Source organism: Culex quinquefasciatus, chromosome 1 (assembly GCF_015732765.1).
Source record: "Culex quinquefasciatus strain JHB chromosome 1, VPISU_Cqui_1.0_pri_paternal, whole genome shotgun sequence".
NCBI lineage: Eukaryota > Metazoa > Arthropoda > Insecta > Diptera > Culicidae > Culex > Culex quinquefasciatus.
In genome coordinates this window covers 3,225,187-3,245,240 of record NC_051861.1, presented here as the reverse complement: position 1 = coordinate 3,245,240, position 20,054 = coordinate 3,225,187, and the positions used below count along the sequence as shown (strand labels likewise).

Below are 20,054 nucleotides of genomic sequence, written 5' to 3'. Positions count from 1 at the left end.
TAATTCCATCTTCTCGAGTCAATATTTAAGAAGAAAAAAAAGTGTAATCCCACTCTTGCTGACGTTCGTCGATTCTCCACACTTTAAGTTTGTTGCTGTTGTTGTTATTTCAACTATTCGAGGAGTGCCGTGTAATACCCGGGCACAACTCGACGACGTTCCGTGCTGTTTTGTGTTGTGTAGAACGAAAACTGACCCGTCAATATCTAAATCATATTGGCGTTGGTCAGGGGCGGTTGTCGTGCTGATTTTTTTTTGTTTCTTTTTTTGCGGTTCAACTATACTCTACTTGTTTGTTGAGGTTGTTGGGTTTTTGGCATCATAGCTGCTGCTGCTAGCTGCCTCTGTTATCTTTTAGTCGTAACGCCGTTTTCCCACTTCTTGCCAGTGTGAGGAGCAAGCTGGCATGGTTGAACGGAATAATAACAGCAAAAAAAAAAAAAACATCAGCGATGTTATCAGAAGTTGTGGAAAATATCAATTTGTAGAATGAAATTGGAAAAAACCTAAAAAACACATTTTTTCAAGAAAAGCAACTTAAATAGCAACTTAAAGGATAAAGTCAACAACTTTACAAACAAATTTTTAAAAAATATTAGATAATTTGAGATATTTTGGTAACCAACACTCTAAAAATTTTGAAAATAATGTTATGCCAGTATTTTATCTATTTTCAGATTTCATTATTCATGAAAATTACTTTTTAGATTAGTTTTTTTTAAACCTAGGCCTTAAAGTTCAAAAAATAAGGGATTTCAAAAAATAAAATAAAAACGACTTGAAAAAAAAAAAACAGAGGAATAACGTTAAATAATTCAATAAAAATCTCAATGTTATCAAATAAAGCATCAAATCAGAATTTGTTTCCGATTTCAAAGTGATGAAGTTTTCAGATTTTTTTTTGCAAATCCGTTTTGAAAATAATATTTTTGCAATTCCGTCGTGAAACTACTTACTTTTCCTGTCATTCTTGAACGACGAAATAGCCTACTTTTCTGTACCAAAAATAACAGAATCGAATAGCAACACTTTTCAAAATAAATGCTGAAAAGTTCTACTTTTCAGCACTGAAAAGGGTGCTGAAAAGTTGAACTTTTCAGCACTTGTTTCGAAAAGTAACACTTTTCAATTTTTTTTTTATTAAAACGATTTATTGACAAAATACATGAAAATTTAACTTAAAATTTCACTCAATGGGTGTTTTTCGGAATTGCAAAAAATGTTGTATGGAACTCGTTGCAAAACTTGTTTTTTTCAGCACTCTCCGTATTTATCCAACTCGGTGAACCTCGTTGGATAAATGTACGACTTGTGCTGAAAAAATCCTCTTTTTGCAACTTGTTGCATAAACTACTATTTTAGTTTAGTTTTTTTTTTACTTAGGACTTAAAGTTTGAAAAATAAGGAATTACAAAAAATAAAAATTGACTCGAAAAAAATGTACTGGAGGAATAACATTAAATAATTCAATAAAAATCTAAATGTTGTCAAATAAAGCATCACATCTGCATTTGTTTCCAATTTCAAAGTGATGAAATTTTTGATTTTTTTTTTTGCAAATTCGTTTTGAAAATGCTTACTTTTTGCAGTTCCGTTGTAAAACTACTCACTTTTCCTGTCTTTCTTGAATGAAAAAAAAACGGCCTTTTCACTACTTAAAATAACTAAATCGAAAAGTTTTACTTTTTGATACAAGGGCTGAAAAGTTCAACGTTTAAGCACTGAACTTGGTGCTGAAAAGTTGAAGTTTTTAGTACTTGTATCAAAATAATTTCTTTTTAATATTGTTTTGATTTAACAGTGAATTTGCTAAACAAAAGAACACTTGACTTAAAATTCCATTCAAAGGGTGTTTTTCGGAGTTAAAAAAAAGTTGCATGGAACTCGTTGCAAAACTTGATTTTTTCAGCACTCATCGTATTTATACAACTCGGTGAACCTCGTTGAATAATCATTTTGCAACTTGATTTGATTAGATGTGCTTACCAACATGGCCACAAGGATGAATTTGTTGCAATAACTTACTATTTCCTGTCATTCTACCGTGATTAAATGGCTTACTTATCATCAAAAAAACAACAGAGTGGAAAATTTCTTTAACGCATTTATTTGAGTGCCAAAAAGTTCAACTTTTTCAAAAAAAAAGTAATATTTTTCGACAGTATTTTGGTTTATGGCGAAGTGTTCTTCGGAATTGCACAAAATGTAGCAAAACTCGATTTTTTCAGCACTCATCGTATTTATCTGACTCGTGCTGAAAAAGTCATCATTATGCAACTTGATGCATTAAGTATTGTTTTCTCTGATCCGTAATTTTATGGTAGCCTATTGTAAAACTTTTTATGGCGTTTTTTCTCTATTATTTTGAAAATTACAAGTTTTGCAATGGATTGCAAATTGAAGCAATATTTGCAGTGGCCTAAACTTTTTAAAGTACATTGTATGCACGTTTTTTTTTGCATTTTTAATCAAATAGGGTGACATTTGGCAAAAAAAAAATCTGGCTTCACAGATCGTAAAAAGAAATAAAACTAGGAGAATTTTTTGTCATTAATTCATTGACATTTAGAAATTTTGCGGTAGTATCATAACAGTAATAATGTAGAAAGCATTTTGTGATATAGTCCAGACTCGATTATCCGAAGGCCTCGAAAAAAATTCGGATAATCGAATCTTCGGATAATCAAAGCTCGAAAAACATATTTTTTTCGTGGTCATATTTTTTGTTGTCGAGCTTAAGTATGAACCATAAACTACTCTAAAATAATCTGGAATTTTTGAATCCAACATGGCAGTCAAAATGGCGGTGCTTAAATATTGAAAAAAATATATTTTTTTATTTAAAGTGCAATAAAATATTCAAATTTGACTAAAATTGAAGAAGAAAATAAAAAAAAAGATTTCGGATAAGCGAGTCTGGACTGTACTTTATGTTTCAAATTTTTGAAAGTTGGACTTGAAATTTAAAATGAAATTCAGTTTTGAAAAGATTGAAAATAGTTATGGTTGCAAATTACCTCCTTTTCAATGTAATTTTACATCAATTTTTGTGGAATCAGTGAAATTACAAATAATATGATGTAAATTTAGACATTTCTCGAGGCTTTATCAGACATTCATTTAATTAGTTAAGTTTTGTACCTTTGTGTTTGACTTTTGGTTTGCTTTAGATTACACCCAACTGGCGGTCGCATGATTGTGATACATGGCGGCATGAAAGTATATCAGAATCTGCATGAAATCTGTCCTCATGCATTTTTTGCGATATAGGGGTATGACATTTTTGCCCGTTACCGACAATTATCGACATTACCGACGGTAGATTGATTGTATTATAGAAAAAAATCTTAACAGAATGAGGATTGAACCATCAACTTCTAGTATGCTGATCCGACACGCTACCACCGCGCCATGGACGCTTGATGAATGGTGAGGGACAGAGCGCGAACATAATGTTCTCTCTAGAGTGTTGCTCGGGGACATGCTAGCATTCTATGTGTTGGTGAGAAATGCAGATCGCTGACGTGTTTACACGCGGGCAAAAATGATCGATGGGCTTGCTGCAAAAAATGTAATAAAATATAACATTTTCTGCAGCAAATCCACTGTTGCAGATTTTGAGATATATTTTTCGTTTGGGTGTATAGTTAAATAATCTTAACTCTCCCTTTTTTTTTTGCTTTTTTTACGGTGTACTCCTCGTTATTTTTACCCCATGCCATGGTTGCTCCGTTCAGTCCAATGGAAATTGGTACAGTTGGAAGTGTTGTGGATAGTAACACACCACAACCAGAGTTTATGCTTTTGTGCAAAATCAGTAAATGAACGCTGGTGGAGGACCAGGTCCATTGCTCCTCGCCTCTATAATAGTTTGAAACTTGTCCTTGCAGCTGTCAAATGTATATCTTTGTTGCAATGTGTGCTGGGAGAGTATCACCTGTGGTTGCATTTATGCTTTGTCCTTTCCATTTTTTTTTTGCTTGGTTGAGTTTTTGCTGTGCTCTCTAACTAAATTCTCACCCGCTGGGACATGTTATTGGCGGTTCGTGCTCGAACTATGAAAATGAGGTGTCATGTTTTGGTGCATTTTAAAGTTTTGATTTTTAGTTAAATTTTAATAATGTTTACAGCAACACCACACACAAAAAATAAACGCTCGATCAACGTCGGTTAATTTTCCTCTGAAGTTTGACTCGTGTCAAGATCAAGTTCATTGTCCACAATGCGAACTAACGCAGCTGCTGCAACTGTCGTGCGGTCTGACAGCTGTCACGAAAAAACCTTGAAAATGCTGTGAAATCTATTTTCAATCCGATCGCATCGCATCATTTTAGCAGCCAGAGTTGCTGTTTCTGTGCAATTTTTTTTTTATTCGAAATTCTCTAGGGAGTCATGTTTTTCGCTTTGGTGGGTGATCAGTGATGGAAATTTTTGATTTTCAAATTGGTGAATTTCATCTCAAAATGGAAGGTTTTCACAGCACTGCAGGCGTCGTCTTGCAGATCATGATTGATGTGCGTTATGAGGGACGATTTCGCTCAACAGTTGGTTTTCGTTAAATTTTGCTCAGCTTTGAAAAACGCCAAACTGAACGCGTGTTTGACAAAATATTATATTGAAACATTTTCGCGAATATTGGTAGACATTTGTAGCTCAAAATAACTTGTACCAAAACCTTGGGTTGGGAATTCGAATTGCTCTCTTTCTTTGTCGAGCGACGAACGACAGCTTGCAGATTCATATCTAAAAACGGTTTAGGAAATCGAATCCTTTTCCCGAAATTTTCCCGAAGGGGTCAGAGTTGTCGAAAGGGCAAAAATTTGTACACGTCAATCAGCAATTTTCTGCTTAGCAGTTGTGCAAGATGCACAATCGCCTTTGTTCCTAACACAAAAAAACCCAAAAAAGACAGCTTACGTCAGTCAATTTTGGCTTGCTGCTTCTGATGTCAAATCTGGTTGATTCTCTGGTTGAAGCCAAGAAGATGTGGAGGCCAGGATCAATAGATCAAAGATAGGGCATGGTCGGGGAAAAAACCGTTCGCCTTCGTCGTCGGAACAAAGAAAGTGTGATTGTACTTTATTTGCTGGCTGTACAGAGCACCGGGAAAATCACCCCGAAAGCCAAAACCTGCCACCAGCAAGCAGCAAATGTCCGCTTCGATGAACTGAAAGGGAACAGTTGAAATTTTAGGAGTTGATTTTAATTTTTTTAATTCGATTTTATTATTATCTCGAGAAAAAAAAAACATGAAACATGAAATTAAAAAAAAAAAAAAATTCAACTGTGTCCAAATTTGGCCAAAACCCAGCAGCAAATCCTTCTTGGGTAGGGCCCCTCACCCGAAGGGCATATCCCAGCGCGAGGGAGAGCGAACGTGCCGGGCAGAAAATTAAATCAATTGAATTCGAAATGTTAATTCACGCCAATGAAATTTAACCAACCCCCCTTTTTGCTCGTTTCGTTTCGTTGCACTTTTGGGTTAGGTTTTGATGCCGGTTGGTTTTTTATTAGATCTTTTTTCTTGGAAGGGGATGCAGTTTTACGTGCCCCAGTCGATTTTACGTAAAATAAAAAAAAAATGAAACCACAATGCAATATGAAATATAATATACAATATGAAAATGAAATTTTCCTTCTGAAATTTTGATTTAAATTTACGAGTTAAAAGTTTCAAGGTAAAATTTCATCGCTTTTGATGTATTAAAAAAAGTGAGATTGCCTAATTTAAAATCATAATCGAAAATTTAAAAATGTACGGTGATATTACATTTAAAAGTAGGTAAATCTTTTATGTTAGAAAACATGTGCAATTTTACTTTTAAGAATATGTAAATTTACATGGTTCCGTATGTAAATCCACTTTTTAACATACTTTGAAGTAAGATAAAAAACGAGCTGTATATGTACATCATTTTGGTAGTAAATTAAAATTTTGCTCTTAATTTTATGTGAAATTACAACCAATGCGATTTTACCTTTATATTTTGAAAAGAAAAATTCTTTTCGATGCTTTTTAAGATTTGTTGTAGAATCGAGAGTAAAGAATAAATAAATAAATTAATGTTGATATTAAATGTATGTAAAATTACAACAAATGAGATCATACCGTTAATATTTTCATTTTTCAACAAGTACTTCTTATGGCTGCTTTTTACGTTGTTTTTTTTCAGGAATAGAAAGTAAAGAGTAAAGAGTAAAGAGTAAAGAGTAAAGAGTAAAGAGTAAAGAGTAAAGAGTAAAGAGTAAAGAGTAAAGAGTAAAGAGTAAAGAGTAAAGAGTAAAGAGTAAAGAGTAAAGAGTAAAGTAAAGAGTAAAGAGTAAAGTAAAGAGTAAAGAGTAAAGAGTAAAGAGTAAAGAGTAAAGAGTAAAGAGTAAAGAGTAAAGAGTAAAGAGTAAAGAGTAAAGAGTAAAGAGTAAAGAGTAAAGAGTAAAGAGTAAAGAGTAAAGAGTAAAGAGTAAAGAGTAAAGAGTAAAGAGTAAAGACTAAAGACTAAAGAGTTGAGAGAAATTTTCTTCAGTATCGACATCAGAGTTGAACAGCCTCATAAACAGCCCGTTTTCCATCGTCGTCGTCGTGAATCGTCAACGTCATCTTTGGGAACATTTTTGGCATGGCATCAAATTGTGTTCAGGGGAGAGAGGAAGGTTTCATTTGAACCTGGTTGTTGCACTTTCCACTGCTGGTCGTGTGCTGAGAGCTCTGGGCCGTGGCTTTTCCTTTGCCGAGGCGCAGTAGCAACTAAGCTAGTCAATAGTGTTTTGTAGAAGGAAATTTTGGCCAGTGATGGCAATATCCTTCAAAATTATTATTGAAATAAAATTACAAATATTGTACATGTGATATGAAAATTTATTAATGTTCAGCGTTAACGAAAATAATAAATAAAATCAAACAGAAGAAAATTTTGACAAATTTTCCACCCCTGATCAAATTCTACAGAGTCGTCCCCCTCGTGTGGCTTTAGGTCGTGGGTTGTTCAAACAAAGCTTCAGAGAATAGGACTGCATTTGCATAAGAAGTGCCTTGTTACCAAAGTAGGTACGACGACGAAAGCTGCACTTTAGCCAGGTGAACATTGTCGAAAATGCACTCTGCACCAGCTGGGATTTCCCTTTCCAAAATGGTTCTCCGCGAGTCGGTTCGTTGAGTCATTTATGACGTAAAGTTAGTTTTGGGAAATAAATTGATATTTCCGAAAATGGGAAAGGTAAATATCCCTATTCCTTTCGAAAGGTGGGTAGTTAGCATTAAAAATGCATCATTATGAGCGTCCTGTTCGGAACGCAAACTGACCACAACTTCTTTTGCCCTTCGGGGCAGGATTCGAGAGGGGACGACTGCCATTTAATTTCATTTGTTCCTCCCCGTCAATTCTCATCGTTCAATTTACGGTTTTGAGGGGGAAGGATATCATCATCATCACCATCGTGCAGTCACGAACGAACAAATTCACTGCACGAAACGGAACCTTTTTCAGCAGCTCTGTTCATTTTGTTTTGGCTTTGAAGCTTCAAGGACGAAACCGGTGTCCTTGAAGAGGTACAACACACTCTGAATTGATAGTGGTTGTACCCTGCTAGTTGAGATGTACAATACTGCATTTTTTGGGAATTTTGGGAACAAAGAAATTTTTTTTTTAATTATTGACGTTTCGGTTTACATTGCCATGGTCTTCCTCAAGGACATATTTTTCTTTTTTATTTCAATATTAGTTTTTTAAATAACTTTTTGTGTAGTATTCTTTTAGAGTGTAATAAAAGTAAAACTGCATAAATAAAGTGAGTGATAATTACTATAATTTTGTCGATTTCGATTAGCATACCTTTGTTGTTTGAGAGTTTTCCTCTTCAATTCATCAAAAGTGCATTGGTCGGGGAAAATTACAATTCGTTTGAAAGAGGGGTCGTTTTTCCTAGAAAATTTCGCTGCACCACAATGGGACAGGGGCAAGCTGTTGTGACAATTTGGTTTCCTTTTCGAGACAGGACAGGATGTAATTAAGTGGAAGCAGCGCCATGTAATTAAGAATCGTTATCGAAGTGCTCACTTAAGTCGGGTTTATGTACGATTAAAACGAATTATTGTTTTGGAATAATTAGGTGTTGGATCTTCGGGTGAAAGGCTTTCGGAGGGGTTGAAGAATTTTATTGCGACTTTTGAACTTTACTCTTAACTTTGTACCACAGAGAACAGATGTATATCATTGAACAAACAGCATTGAAAAACGTGTGTAAAAATTCAAACTAAAATACGTTGAAAAGAGCTAGGGTGTGCACCATCCGCCTAGATAGCGCCACTTCCAAAATCATGATGGCCTACATAGCAGAACGTTGGACCATCTAATCACTGCATAAAACATTCCGTACGAACGACATCAGACCAATGTCTGACTGTCCTTCATCAGAGGGTTGCAATTTTACGCGCCAAAGAAGGTAAACAAAACGAAATCGGACATAACATGTGTAAAGGGACTATTTTAAGTTGTCGCTTGAAAAATCATTTTTGAATGAATTTTCTGTTATGTTTTTGTTAATGTTAATGCATTTTTGCATTATTTTTAGTGAACTGGAATTATACAGAAGTGAATTTTATAATTAAACGAGGATAACATTTTTAATTATTGAGCCTTTTTCATTGTTAAGTCAAGCATTCTCAGCCGCGACGGTGGCGCCGCCAAGCGTATCATGCACACTCTGATTTATTTGATGCAAGATTGTATGCAACGCATTTTTTTAGTGCCACACTGTTTACACACAAGTTAGAGTCTAGATGTACATCTGTTCTCTGTGTTTGTACTCTTTACATTTTCAAAACAAATGTTAGATTTTGAGAAATCCCCAACTTTCACCTCGCGATTAGCGATGCAGTTGACGCATCCATCCAGTCACCTCCATAAAACTGCATTTGCTGCCATCGCGCACGTGGAATTCTCAAAAAGTTGTCTCCATCTGTTGGCAACCCATCAAAAATCGTTTAATTTTATGTACTCTTTCCACAAAGAAGAGCACCGAAACAAAAAGTTCTGGAATGTTTTGCCACTATTTTATCACGTTCTTAATAGCACATGTTACAGTTTTTTTTTGTCAGAGTAGAGTCTCTGACATGTTTTTTTTGGTTGCGTTTCGTTTGCTCAGCAAGGTGCCAAGAACCTGCCCTTTCCCTGTCAAGTTAGTCTTCTTCGACAGCTCATCCTGCCCGTAGTACTGACTATTGACTGGTGGTAGATTACACCGATGAAAAAAAAAATCTTCGTCGAAGATGGTGGCAGTGGGCTGATGTATCGAATGATTGATGAGCTTTTCCAGGGTACCAGTTGAATAATAGATTCACACAGGATTTGATACCTTCTTATATGCCTACACGGGTGAGCTCCCCAGGTCAAGACTCCACGTGGAATGGGAACTCCAACGTGTTGAGTTTTACGACAGTTTCGATTAGCTGTGCAATTCATCTCAATTTTCGACGATTTTCCACGTTGGTGAGCTGTGACTTCGTGACTTTTAACGTCTTTTCATGGATTTCGTGTAAAAAAGGCACAGTTAAAAAAAGTCGGTTTGAAATTTGAGATGTAAATTTACCTCTTGCATCATTTGCAGCAATGATGGACACCGAGTTGCGGCTGAGGACAAAAGCAAAGGCCAGCAGAGCCAACCAAGACCCCTACACAATCAATCCCCCTTCCCTTCCCACGACTTGTCTTCTAACATCAATCCCTTTCCTACTAACCCCAAGTAGGCCGCGGGTAATCGGCTCCCCTCCCACTAACATTTACACACAAGATCCTCTGTAATTATTAAGTCAAATGTAATTACAAAAGCCGACTCGGTCCTAACCAGGTCCCAGTACCGAAAAGGACCTAATAAAAACAATTTTATGAAAAAAAAAAAAAAATCATTTGCAGCAATCAGATTTTTTTAAATGTGGAATTTTACCTTTAATATGTGTAAATCTACATCAGAGAGCTGGTTGAATTAAAAAAAAAAAAAACATGTAAATTTACACCTCCTATATTATATGTTTTACCGTGCACGGTAAAAAAATCATTCTTATATATTTCATTTGGGATTATAGATAGTCAAAAAACAAGTTTTCATACCGTCTTAAAATGTGTACTGTTACGTCTTTTTATGTGCAATTTTATTTATTCCACAAAAAGTTATGTAAAATTACACACAAATATAGGTAAGTTTACACCAACAATTTTACACCTTCCATATAACATTTTACTGCATGGCTTCGCGAAATTCTCCAAAACAGTGCATTAAACGTCTCAAGTTAGGCTTTAAAGTGGCGTTCCAAGCTTTAACGGCATTCTGTCACCATGGTCGTAAGAAAGTATGTAAATTTCCCAGGCTGATGTCCTGTGCGGCCAGCGTCGAGATCTCATATGTTTTCAGCCATAAACCAGCCAAGGCCAAAGCCCGACTGCACGGTTGAGCACCAACCAGCAGCAAAATTTCTGTTTATAGATGATAAAAAACTTAATTTTGTTTGCAGATTCGCTGCCTTCTTGTTGCCATCATCTCCGTGCAAACTTTGCAGCAAAATCCATCAAATTGAATATATGTTAAATTGATTGCACAAATTTGGCTAATAAATTATTAAAACCGAAATGGTTTTGAGATTAAGCTCGTCAGTCAACGCTTCGTCGAGAAAGTCGTCGCCCTTTTTCCGGGGAAACCACAGCGGCAGCAGCTGCAACGGTGCTTACAAAATCATTGCACCGGGTGTCCTTGCTGGCGAGGACGAATCGGGGATGGTTTTAAAATTTAATGCATCGCTCTGTCTCGCGCCCTTATCAGTGTGGCGGTTGGTTGGTGGCTGTGCCATAATTTTACGAGTGCATTATTCTATCAACATGCAGTTGCTCGGCGGTGCTGCTTTCGTGGAATTTTGTTTGAAAAAATTAAACGAAACGAAAAATCTACAAAAAATAAAGCTTAGTGCGCGTGATGTGCGCCAAATGCTATGGTAAACGCACTGCCAACTGTCGTGAATGTTTTGCAAAAAAAACTTTATTGGGGAGCACGAATAATAGAATAATAGAATAATAGAATGATAGAATGTTGGGAAATACTAATGAACATAGTAATATGAGAAGAACATTGGAGAAAAGAGATATGGAGAAAGAAGGAAATGTTAAAAAAGAAGAAGAAAGAAGAAAGAAAATGAAAATTTAGAAAAGAAAAATATTGTTGGAGATAGCAATGAATATTTAAACTTTAATGAAAACTAGTAGAAAGATTAATAAAAATTTAATAAAGTTTAATTCCAACCCACCGTGTAATTTTACGGTAAATCATTCCCGTCACCGTTTCATCGCAAGGAAGAAACGTATCGTTCCGCGGGGACGACCCCAAATGTAACACAAATTGATAAAAAGAAAATGTGTAGTGTCCTTAGCGGTGGTAGATGTTCCTCCAACCCTTGCCGTAATCCCCCCTTTACCAATTTTAATATTTTATTATTTTAATCACGAACCATTTATTAAATAGAATGCATCATGTGCTGCGACTTCTCGTTTTGGCTTCAGGGGGTTGTTGGTTGTGTTTCGAGTTGCTCCGCTCTCGCCATGTCACTTGCTTTGTGTCCTTGGAGGGCACACGTGGAGGAAGGTTTCCCGCTTGAGTTGGTCGTCGTCGCCAGAATCGTATAATTTATCATCCAGCCATAAATTTAATTGAATTTTCGATGCGAACGATGACAGCTTGTGGAGTAAGGGACTCCGAGCGGGGACCTTTTCTGTAAGTTTTAGTTTCTGAAGGTGATATTTTCCACGTGCAATAGTTACACCAGCTGGGAATTAATTGCCAGGATACTGATTTTAAGGCAATCAGGATAAATGCACCTATTTTTGAGACTATAAAATTATTTTTGGAATTCGATTTCTTAAACTAAAATGCTACAACATTTTCAAAGTTAGTATCATACCCAAACAAATTAGGTAAAAATGCGCTCGCAAGCTAATCTGCGACTGAGCTTTCAAAACTGTCAAAAGTCGACGACGTGCCACGCAAGTAGTGATGTTATGCAGTGAACTTCAACCTATGCTTTGTTCAAGATTTTTTAATTTGGCGCTTCAAAATGATCATGAAAAAATGAAGCAAGCAATTTCGAAGCGAATCTTGATAGTTCGACGACGTGCCACGCGAGCTGCGATGTTATGCAGTGGGCTTGACACTGCACTGCGTATGTGTTGAAAAAATAGCTCATGAAAATGTTGAGGTCCATAAACAAAATCTGAAGATTTGGAGTAACTCTGGTTACGTCGACGATGTGCCATGCGAGCAGCGATGTTATACAGTGTTGTGTGTTCATGTTTTTTTTCATTTAACACATAAAAATAGTACTGACAAATAATAATTCAAATATAGGGAAGATACATTTATCATGACGCGCCACCGCTTTGGGCAAATGTTTCAGAGCAAATCTTCCCTACATCAAAGGGAAACCAGATGATTATAGTTGCTTCTGCACATCAGCTATCTTCCTTGGGGATGTGATCTGCATGGGAAATTAGTGTTTCAATTAGAGGGAATTTTGTTTATTCCTACGGTTGAGTGCACCTCGCGGTGTCATTGCGACGAAGCAGAAGGTTAAAGATTTTGGGAAAGGGAAATTGATAAATTTGTGCTCGATCTTTAGGATATAAAAAGGCTAAAAGAAAACTGTAACAACTTTTCGGTAATTAGCTAAGGTACAAGTTCTGTAGCGAGTCCTCCTCGCTAATTACATCCGATGTTCAAATTTCCCTTCGGGGAGTTTTTCCACCATCAAAGGAATGCATTTTCGGTGTATGCACCGCACTAATTGAACCCCGTTCGAATCATTTCCCCTGGAGCGTGAAAGCGAAAAGCATTGTTGAACATCTTTTTTTTTTCTTCACAAAAGTCTGTTTTTCTTTGGTCTTTCCAAGTACACCTCGAAGGAAAAAAAAGCTCTTGCGCTGCCACAAACTATTTTCACCGCAGAATTTTTGGCTCGCTTTCTGGAATTGAATTAAAATCTTGACTTCAGCTGCAGTGCATTCGTGCCCGGTATTAGGGCTATTAGCGAAAGACAGAGAGAGAGTTTCCACCCCGATTTTCACGAACCTCGGGGCAGCTTCCAGCGCAAAAATTTACTCTCCCACAGAGAGTGTGTTTGGGGAGTCTAATTTAGTTAATGAAAAAAGTTGCGGGAAAAATTAAAGTTTCCCTCCCGAAAATCCGGCGGGAAACGTGTCCTAGGACAAGAAGGTGAACGGTTTAGGCGAAACGGATAAGAAAAATCACCTCTGGACCAAGGACGAATAAAGAGGGAAAGGCGGGACTCAATTCCCTGATTAGGTTGCTGCAGGTCTCCGAGGTCACACGCGTGGCGTGTAACCGAGAACTTGTTACAAATTGCGCAGGAAGATCAACAAAAGTTTTGCGGAGATCGTAGCAAAATTATTTGGAAGATGTTTCTTTGTGGAGTAAGGTCAAAACTGTGGCAGGTCAGCTCAGAGTCAGATTTCCCTATTAACCACTAGATGTCGTTGTTCTGAAATTGAAACTTGCATGCAAGTTTTTCTTTTATGCTTTTGTTGACGTTTCTCTAACACAAGTTTAGTTTTTCCTGCTCTAATGGATCACTTCAAACGAATCCACTGAAACAGTGGTCATAAATATTAAGTGACTTTTACTATTTCTTGAACGAAAACAAAAAATCCCCAAACAAGTTGATCAGCTTTTGGATTACCAAAGCAAATTCCCCATTGGGGCAAAATTTATGATATCCACTATAAATCCCCCCAGAGAGAGCGAGTGGCAGACATTTGTGGACTGCATTAAGTCGTTTTCGTGATGCAGCGCTGCAGCACAATTTTTCTAAATTTCCCCTCTCCAAGGACTCATCCGGAGTTCCGACCAGCAGTGGAATTCAATTATGGCCCCTGCCCGTAATAAATCTTCCTCTGCCAGGGACTTAATAAGCTTATTTAGAGTTTCATTTCGGTTTCAATTTCCAACCTTAACAAAAAGAAGAAAAAAGTGGGAAGATGCTTTTGTTTTGGTTACATTTGGAAAAACATGACTCCACCGCACTTTGTGTTGTTGCTGGCATAATATTTTTCGCTGAGAAATAATTTTCTTCGGAAAACAAAGAAAAGTGCCTTGTACCGTGTAAACCCTCCTCCTCCTCCTCCTCTTCGCTTAAAGGTGGAGAGGATAAAGCCCCAGGGTTCATTGCAAACGGCACGTAAAATCTGCTACCGAATGTTGGCATGCATCGAATTTAACGGGCACTGCTCAATAAAACTCACAATAGACGACTATCATCGGGATCTTTGCTTCTTCTTGTGTCGTCTTGCCAAAGCGTACCAACTGTTACACCATCATCGAGAACTACCTACGTTCTGTATTGCGATGTACTCTGCTGACTTAAGGTGCCACACGTGTGTGTGAGCCCACGAGGACAATATGCCGTCCCCGCCAGGAACACCCTCGTAGTTTTCCCTTAAGGGTCGTGGTCAGAATTACTGGGAGCACTGTAAAAAACTTGTGTGCAAGTTTTACTGGCTTGTCTTCAAACTTGTAGTATAGTTCAACGATCAACTTACAAGTTGATCAAAATCGCTCTCAATTTTTGCACTTGTCGAACAAAAGTTCAAGAAATCATTAAAAAAAAAAACTAAATTCCTAAAAGCTTCTCCGGTTTTATTGTCACGTTGCCGCCCACAGCGGGGTGGCGCTGCACTCTCCACTATACAGAGTGGAATTTATGCTTCCTTTTAGAGCAGCTTAATCGAACAGAAATTATACACCCCTAGTCCACTTTTGTGCATTAGTGAGGGAAACATAATGTGGAAAGGGCGTTTTCGCGAAATGCTACTTCTATTGCCGATGGGGTTTCCCGAGGCCATAAATTGCTATTTAAATGTTTTCGGAGGAGGCAAAGTGAAAAGGTGAATGAAGTCGTTACAAGGATTTCATGATTATTACCCAAAGAGTTTTTCGCAAAAAAATGATGCACCTTGGCTTTATGAGAAAATTGCACAAGCTTTGATCTGCCGAAAATATTGCATATTTTTTTATTTTTTTGAATTAAATTTCTAAAATACTAAAATACTAAAATACTAAAATACTAAAGTACTAAAATACTAAAATACTAAAATACTAAAATACTAAAATACTAAAATACTAAAATACTAAAATACTAAAATACTAAAATACTAAAATACTAAAATACTAAAATACTAAAATACTAAAATACTAAAATACTAAAATACTAAAATGCTAAAATGCTAAAATTAAAAGATGCTAAAATGCTAAAATGCTAAAATGCTAAAATACTAAAATATTAAAATACTAAAATGCTAAAATACTAAAATGCTAAAATGCTAAAATACTAAAATGCTAAAATACTAAAATACTAAAATACTAAAATACTAAAATACTAAAATACTAAAATACTAAAATACTAAAATACTAAAATACTAAAATACTAAAATACTAAAATACTAAAATACTAAAATACTAAAATACTAAAATACTAAAATACTAAAATACTAAAATACTAAAATACCTAAAATACTAAAATACTAAAATACTAAAATACTAAAAAAAGTCAAAGTGGTTATGTCACAGACATAACCGGAATGGCGTAGACTACGTAAAGTTTAGATGTGTGGGTTTGGTGAGAATCAAATCGGGTAGCAAAATGTTTAACTTTCGACACTTTCGAAAAAATGAAGTTCTTAGAAATTTTCAATAGGATTAAAAAGATTAATAAATTTTTAGCATTTCTTGGCATGAATCAATACATAATTATTGATTTTGAAGGAAAACGAGAGCAAAAGATGATAAAACCCATATTTGCCCCCCGGTGGGCTTGTTTCAGTGGTGATGACGGAGTTTTTTCAAGGTGGCAAATTTGATCTCGGTATTCTTAAGCGGGATGCAAAATTTGATTTGCACTCCAGAGTTGCAGATGCCCTGAGGGCACAAGCACTAACAATTGGGAATTGATTGCGTTTATTGGATGAATTTTTGCAAGAATGCTAAGAGCAGAATGGGGGAGGGTCAGAGGGGTTGGGGGCGAGAGCAGCCTTAGAAAGCTGTGCATTCCGTCGCCCCCGAAGACCAAAATTTGTTCCTGAAATTTAAACGACGAGGGCAACTCTTTCAACACTTTAGAATTTGATGAGACGTAAATCTTTCAGAAGCGCTCGCCGCGAATGCGACGAGCTAGTTGGATGTCCTGATTGTTTCACAACCACGGCTTGACCCACGAGAGGCTTTTCGGCGGAAGGCAGCAGGCGCGCGCCTCATCTTGTTGATGCCTCGTCCCGGGTGGGTTGAGGGACGGGGAGTGAGGCAACTCCGAAGCACGGCAACCACGAAAGATCCTAACGGTCCGGCCATCGAGAGGCAACTGGCTGACGGTGACGACGAGAAGGCGATGCGCGCTTCTTTTCCAATTCTGGTCCCTCTCTCTCCTGCTGCTGCTGCTCTGGTCTCTCTCCTGCTGCTGCGGCTCTGGGCTGAGCTTTCCTGCTGCTGCTGCTGCCGAGACGTGAATGTTGGAATGAAAACTGGCGCACTTTCTTATATATGATTCGGCCCGCTACTTCCCTTCCTTTTTCGCGACCGACACTCGGTCGCGTTGCTCGGATGATTTTCCCCTCAAAATAGGTACTTGACATTCCCGTCCGTGAGTGGGAAGCGCTCATTTTGCTTGCAAAATCTCTGCATTTTGAAAACATTTTAAAACATTCAATTGTTTCAATAGTTAAACTATTTTGCCAACAATGAAAGTTTTATAGCAAATTGCTAAATAATTTTCGAATCGAATGGCACATAAATCGTGTCGATTCGATTAGAGGGAAGGAAGATATAAGCGTTTGACGGATGACGCAGTAATCCAGGGCCTTCGGCCCGGGTTTTTTGGAATGACACCCCAGTACCTTCGACAAAGACGTAAGTCTACGTCAATACATACAAATACATTCATATCTCTACTAGACCGCCGCTCCATACATACTTGTCCCAAGTCACATGGAGTATCCCTACAAACATAGGACAACGGTGCATAGAACGGCATTGCATCCAGACGAAGATTTTGTCTACTACCAACTGGAATATCAGGTTCATCGAGTATGTCCCTTTCACTGACATTGGCCCAATTTAATTTAAAAACAAAAACGATATAAATTTGGTCAACTCGTTCACTTCGGAGGCAGTGCAGTTTAAGCAAGGAAGTTGCGCAGTGAAAAAATAATTATTGATTGTAAGAAATGTTTACGGTGTGTTTGGTTGTCATTTTGGCACTTGCTGTGATATCCTATCAATGGTCCAGGAGGAAGACCTTGGCGGCGGTGTCCCAAATGAACGGACCACCTGTGCTACCGCTGATTGGACATTTGTTATTGGCATTCAAATACTGCTCGAAAGGTATATTGGGATATTGTTAACACATAAGGTAGTAAAAAAATTGGTTTCTTTAATCTTTAAGGTGCCTTCTTTTACTACTTAACCAACATTGGAAGTCTCTACCGATATCCAATATGTTTGCATTTTGGCCCAATGGTTCAAGTGTTGCTGGCCTATCCCGATCACGCTCAGACAGTGCTCAATTCACCACACTTTTTGGATAAGTCGACTCAGTACAGATTTTTGTGTGCTAAGGGACTATTCACTGATCCAGGTAATGTTATTACAATTGTGTTTTGAAATGAAAGTTGATTTATTTTTGTTCTAGGCGATGAGTGGAAGGGATTACGCAAAAACTTGAAGAATTCTTTTGGAACTGCTATTTTGAATAGTTTTGCGGGTATCTTCAACAAAAAAGTCGAAATTTTAGTAGAAAATTTAGCAAAATATGTCGGCCAGGGGGAGACGGATATTTCCAACGATATTACCAAGAGTACTCTGGATACTATTTTTTGTAAGTAATGGTCGGACACTTAAGATTTTAAGACTGTACTGGAATGTATTTTTGATTTTTTTTTTCTAGCCACTGCACTTGGTATAAACTTCGACTTACAGCGAACTCCTGAAGGAGATGAAATTGTTAAAATTGAAGAAGATATGGTTGATCTTGCTTCGAAGCGGGGTATGTCACCTCTTCTGTATCTTGACATCGTCTACAGATTGACCAAGGATCATAAAGAGTACCAAGATAAGCTTCAATTTCTGCGTGACTTATCAATGAGAGTGCTTGAGACAAAGTTCCAAGCTGGTAAGCTGCATGTTGAGAGTAAACTGCTAGAAGAAGACATCGTAAACGCCAAGAAACCGCTGATATTTCTGGATAGTTTGCTTGATTTGGCACAAAAAACGGTGAACTTTACAAAGAAAGATATAGTTGACAATTTGATCACGATCTTCATATCTGGTACAGACACCACCGCAACAACTCTTCAAATTGTAATGCTGATGCTAGCGATCCATCAGGATGTACAGGATCGTGTGTTCGATGAGATTTCTCAGGCATGTCCCGAGAATAAACAGTTTGTGTCGGTTGAGGACGTCAGTACTTTGTCGTACACGGAAATGGTTTGTAAGGAATCTTTGAGGCTCTATCCCGTCATAGCTTTTATTGGTCGAAATGCGACGCAGGACATTAAACTGAACGGTGAGGTGGAATTACTGAACGGTGGAAGTGGAATTACCATGGTATTTATCTTTTTATTATTGCTTTTGAATTTCAGATAAGTTCACCATCCCCGCTAAAGCAGATGTTTTGATAAATTTAAAATATCTGCATCGTAATCCCTCAATTTGGGGTCCAGATGCGGACAAATTTGATCCAGATCGCTTCCTGCCGGAGAATTGCACCCAAAGACATCCGTACGCATTTTTACCCTTTGGTGGAGGAATTCGAAACTGTATCGGGATACGCTATGCCTGGCTTTCGATGAAGATCTTCATTGTTCACGTGCTAAGAAGGTATCGTATTAAAACATCGCTCACGTTGGAGAGAATCAATGTCAAGTCTACGATCCTAACGCGACTCGTCAGTGGGTGTCCGATCATTCTGGAGGAACGGAACTGAGAAATAAATATTGTAGAAATTCTCCCTGGTATTTTTATTGATTCCCAATCCCTAATGAAATCTTATAAATGTCCAAGGAACTTGTGCAAAACATTCAATGTCATTCAATTCAAATATAAATATAGTTCACTTTATCATTAAAAATGATATTCAGATTACCTAAAATTAAGTTACTTAAGATTGCAGCAATTTCTAGTCACTTGACGCGCTCATCATCCAATTATACAGAATGTTGAAGGAAACGACCTCACGACTCACACTTGTACATCATTCCCAAACATGACACGTGCCTTCCCCTATGATAATGTATCCTTTCTTTTCTTTTCCTCTTTCTTCCCCCCAACAGTAATCAGCAAGGGCCAGAGCGAAACAGCCCGGTACCGGTTCCTGGCCCGTACCGGGGGTTACGCCTGGGTCGTGACGCAAGCCACCCTTATCTACGATAAGCAAAAGCCCCACAGCATCGTGTGCGTCAACTACGTCATCAGGTAGGTGGATTCGTGCTCCAGTTGTTCTGTCTTTCTCCTGTCAAAACAAAAAAAAAACGGTTTGATATCACAAGCGACGTCACACGTTCCGTACGTTCTGTCAAAATGGCCCCAAAATAGTGTTTTTTTGGCTGTGATTTATTGGCCTACTGCGGCGACGTTGAGTCTTTGGTCCTATTCTAGAAACAACGACTTTTCTCTGTCCAGGTTCTGAGAGCTAAAAGCTAAATCGGTTACGTTTAAGGTGTCTATTTATATGCGTGTACGCACACGTGTGCGAGTGTCAATCCCCGGGAACGAGCACGAATAAATCATTGAGCATCATCATCTCGGAGATCTGCCACAGCACAGAGACGGGGTTATAAAAGCGGAAAATCGGATTTAAAGCCGTTTAGACCAACCTGGGGATTTGGCACCTCCCAGAAAGTGGTCCACCGTCGTGATTTGTTGTGTTTTACGACTTCGAAAAGGGATGAGGCAATCACGTGACTGCGTGGCCCAATCGTGCTGAACGCTTCTTGAATTGTTTAAAGAGCTAATTGCGT

The 20,054-nt window shown here is 37.6% G+C and overlaps 1 protein-coding gene across 1 annotated transcript in view; it reads left to right on the top strand.

Annotated features, from left to right (window-relative positions):
• Positions 1-20,054, top strand: part of LOC6035230 (protein similar) — a 186,812-nt gene that overhangs the window by 28,403 nt on the left and 138,355 nt on the right. Inside the window, exon 6 of the mRNA XM_038248399.1 lies at positions 19,368-19,509. Within this exon, the coding sequence (XP_038104327.1) occupies positions 19,368-19,509 (142 nt within the window). The remainder of the gene's footprint in view (positions 1-19,367; positions 19,510-20,054) is intronic.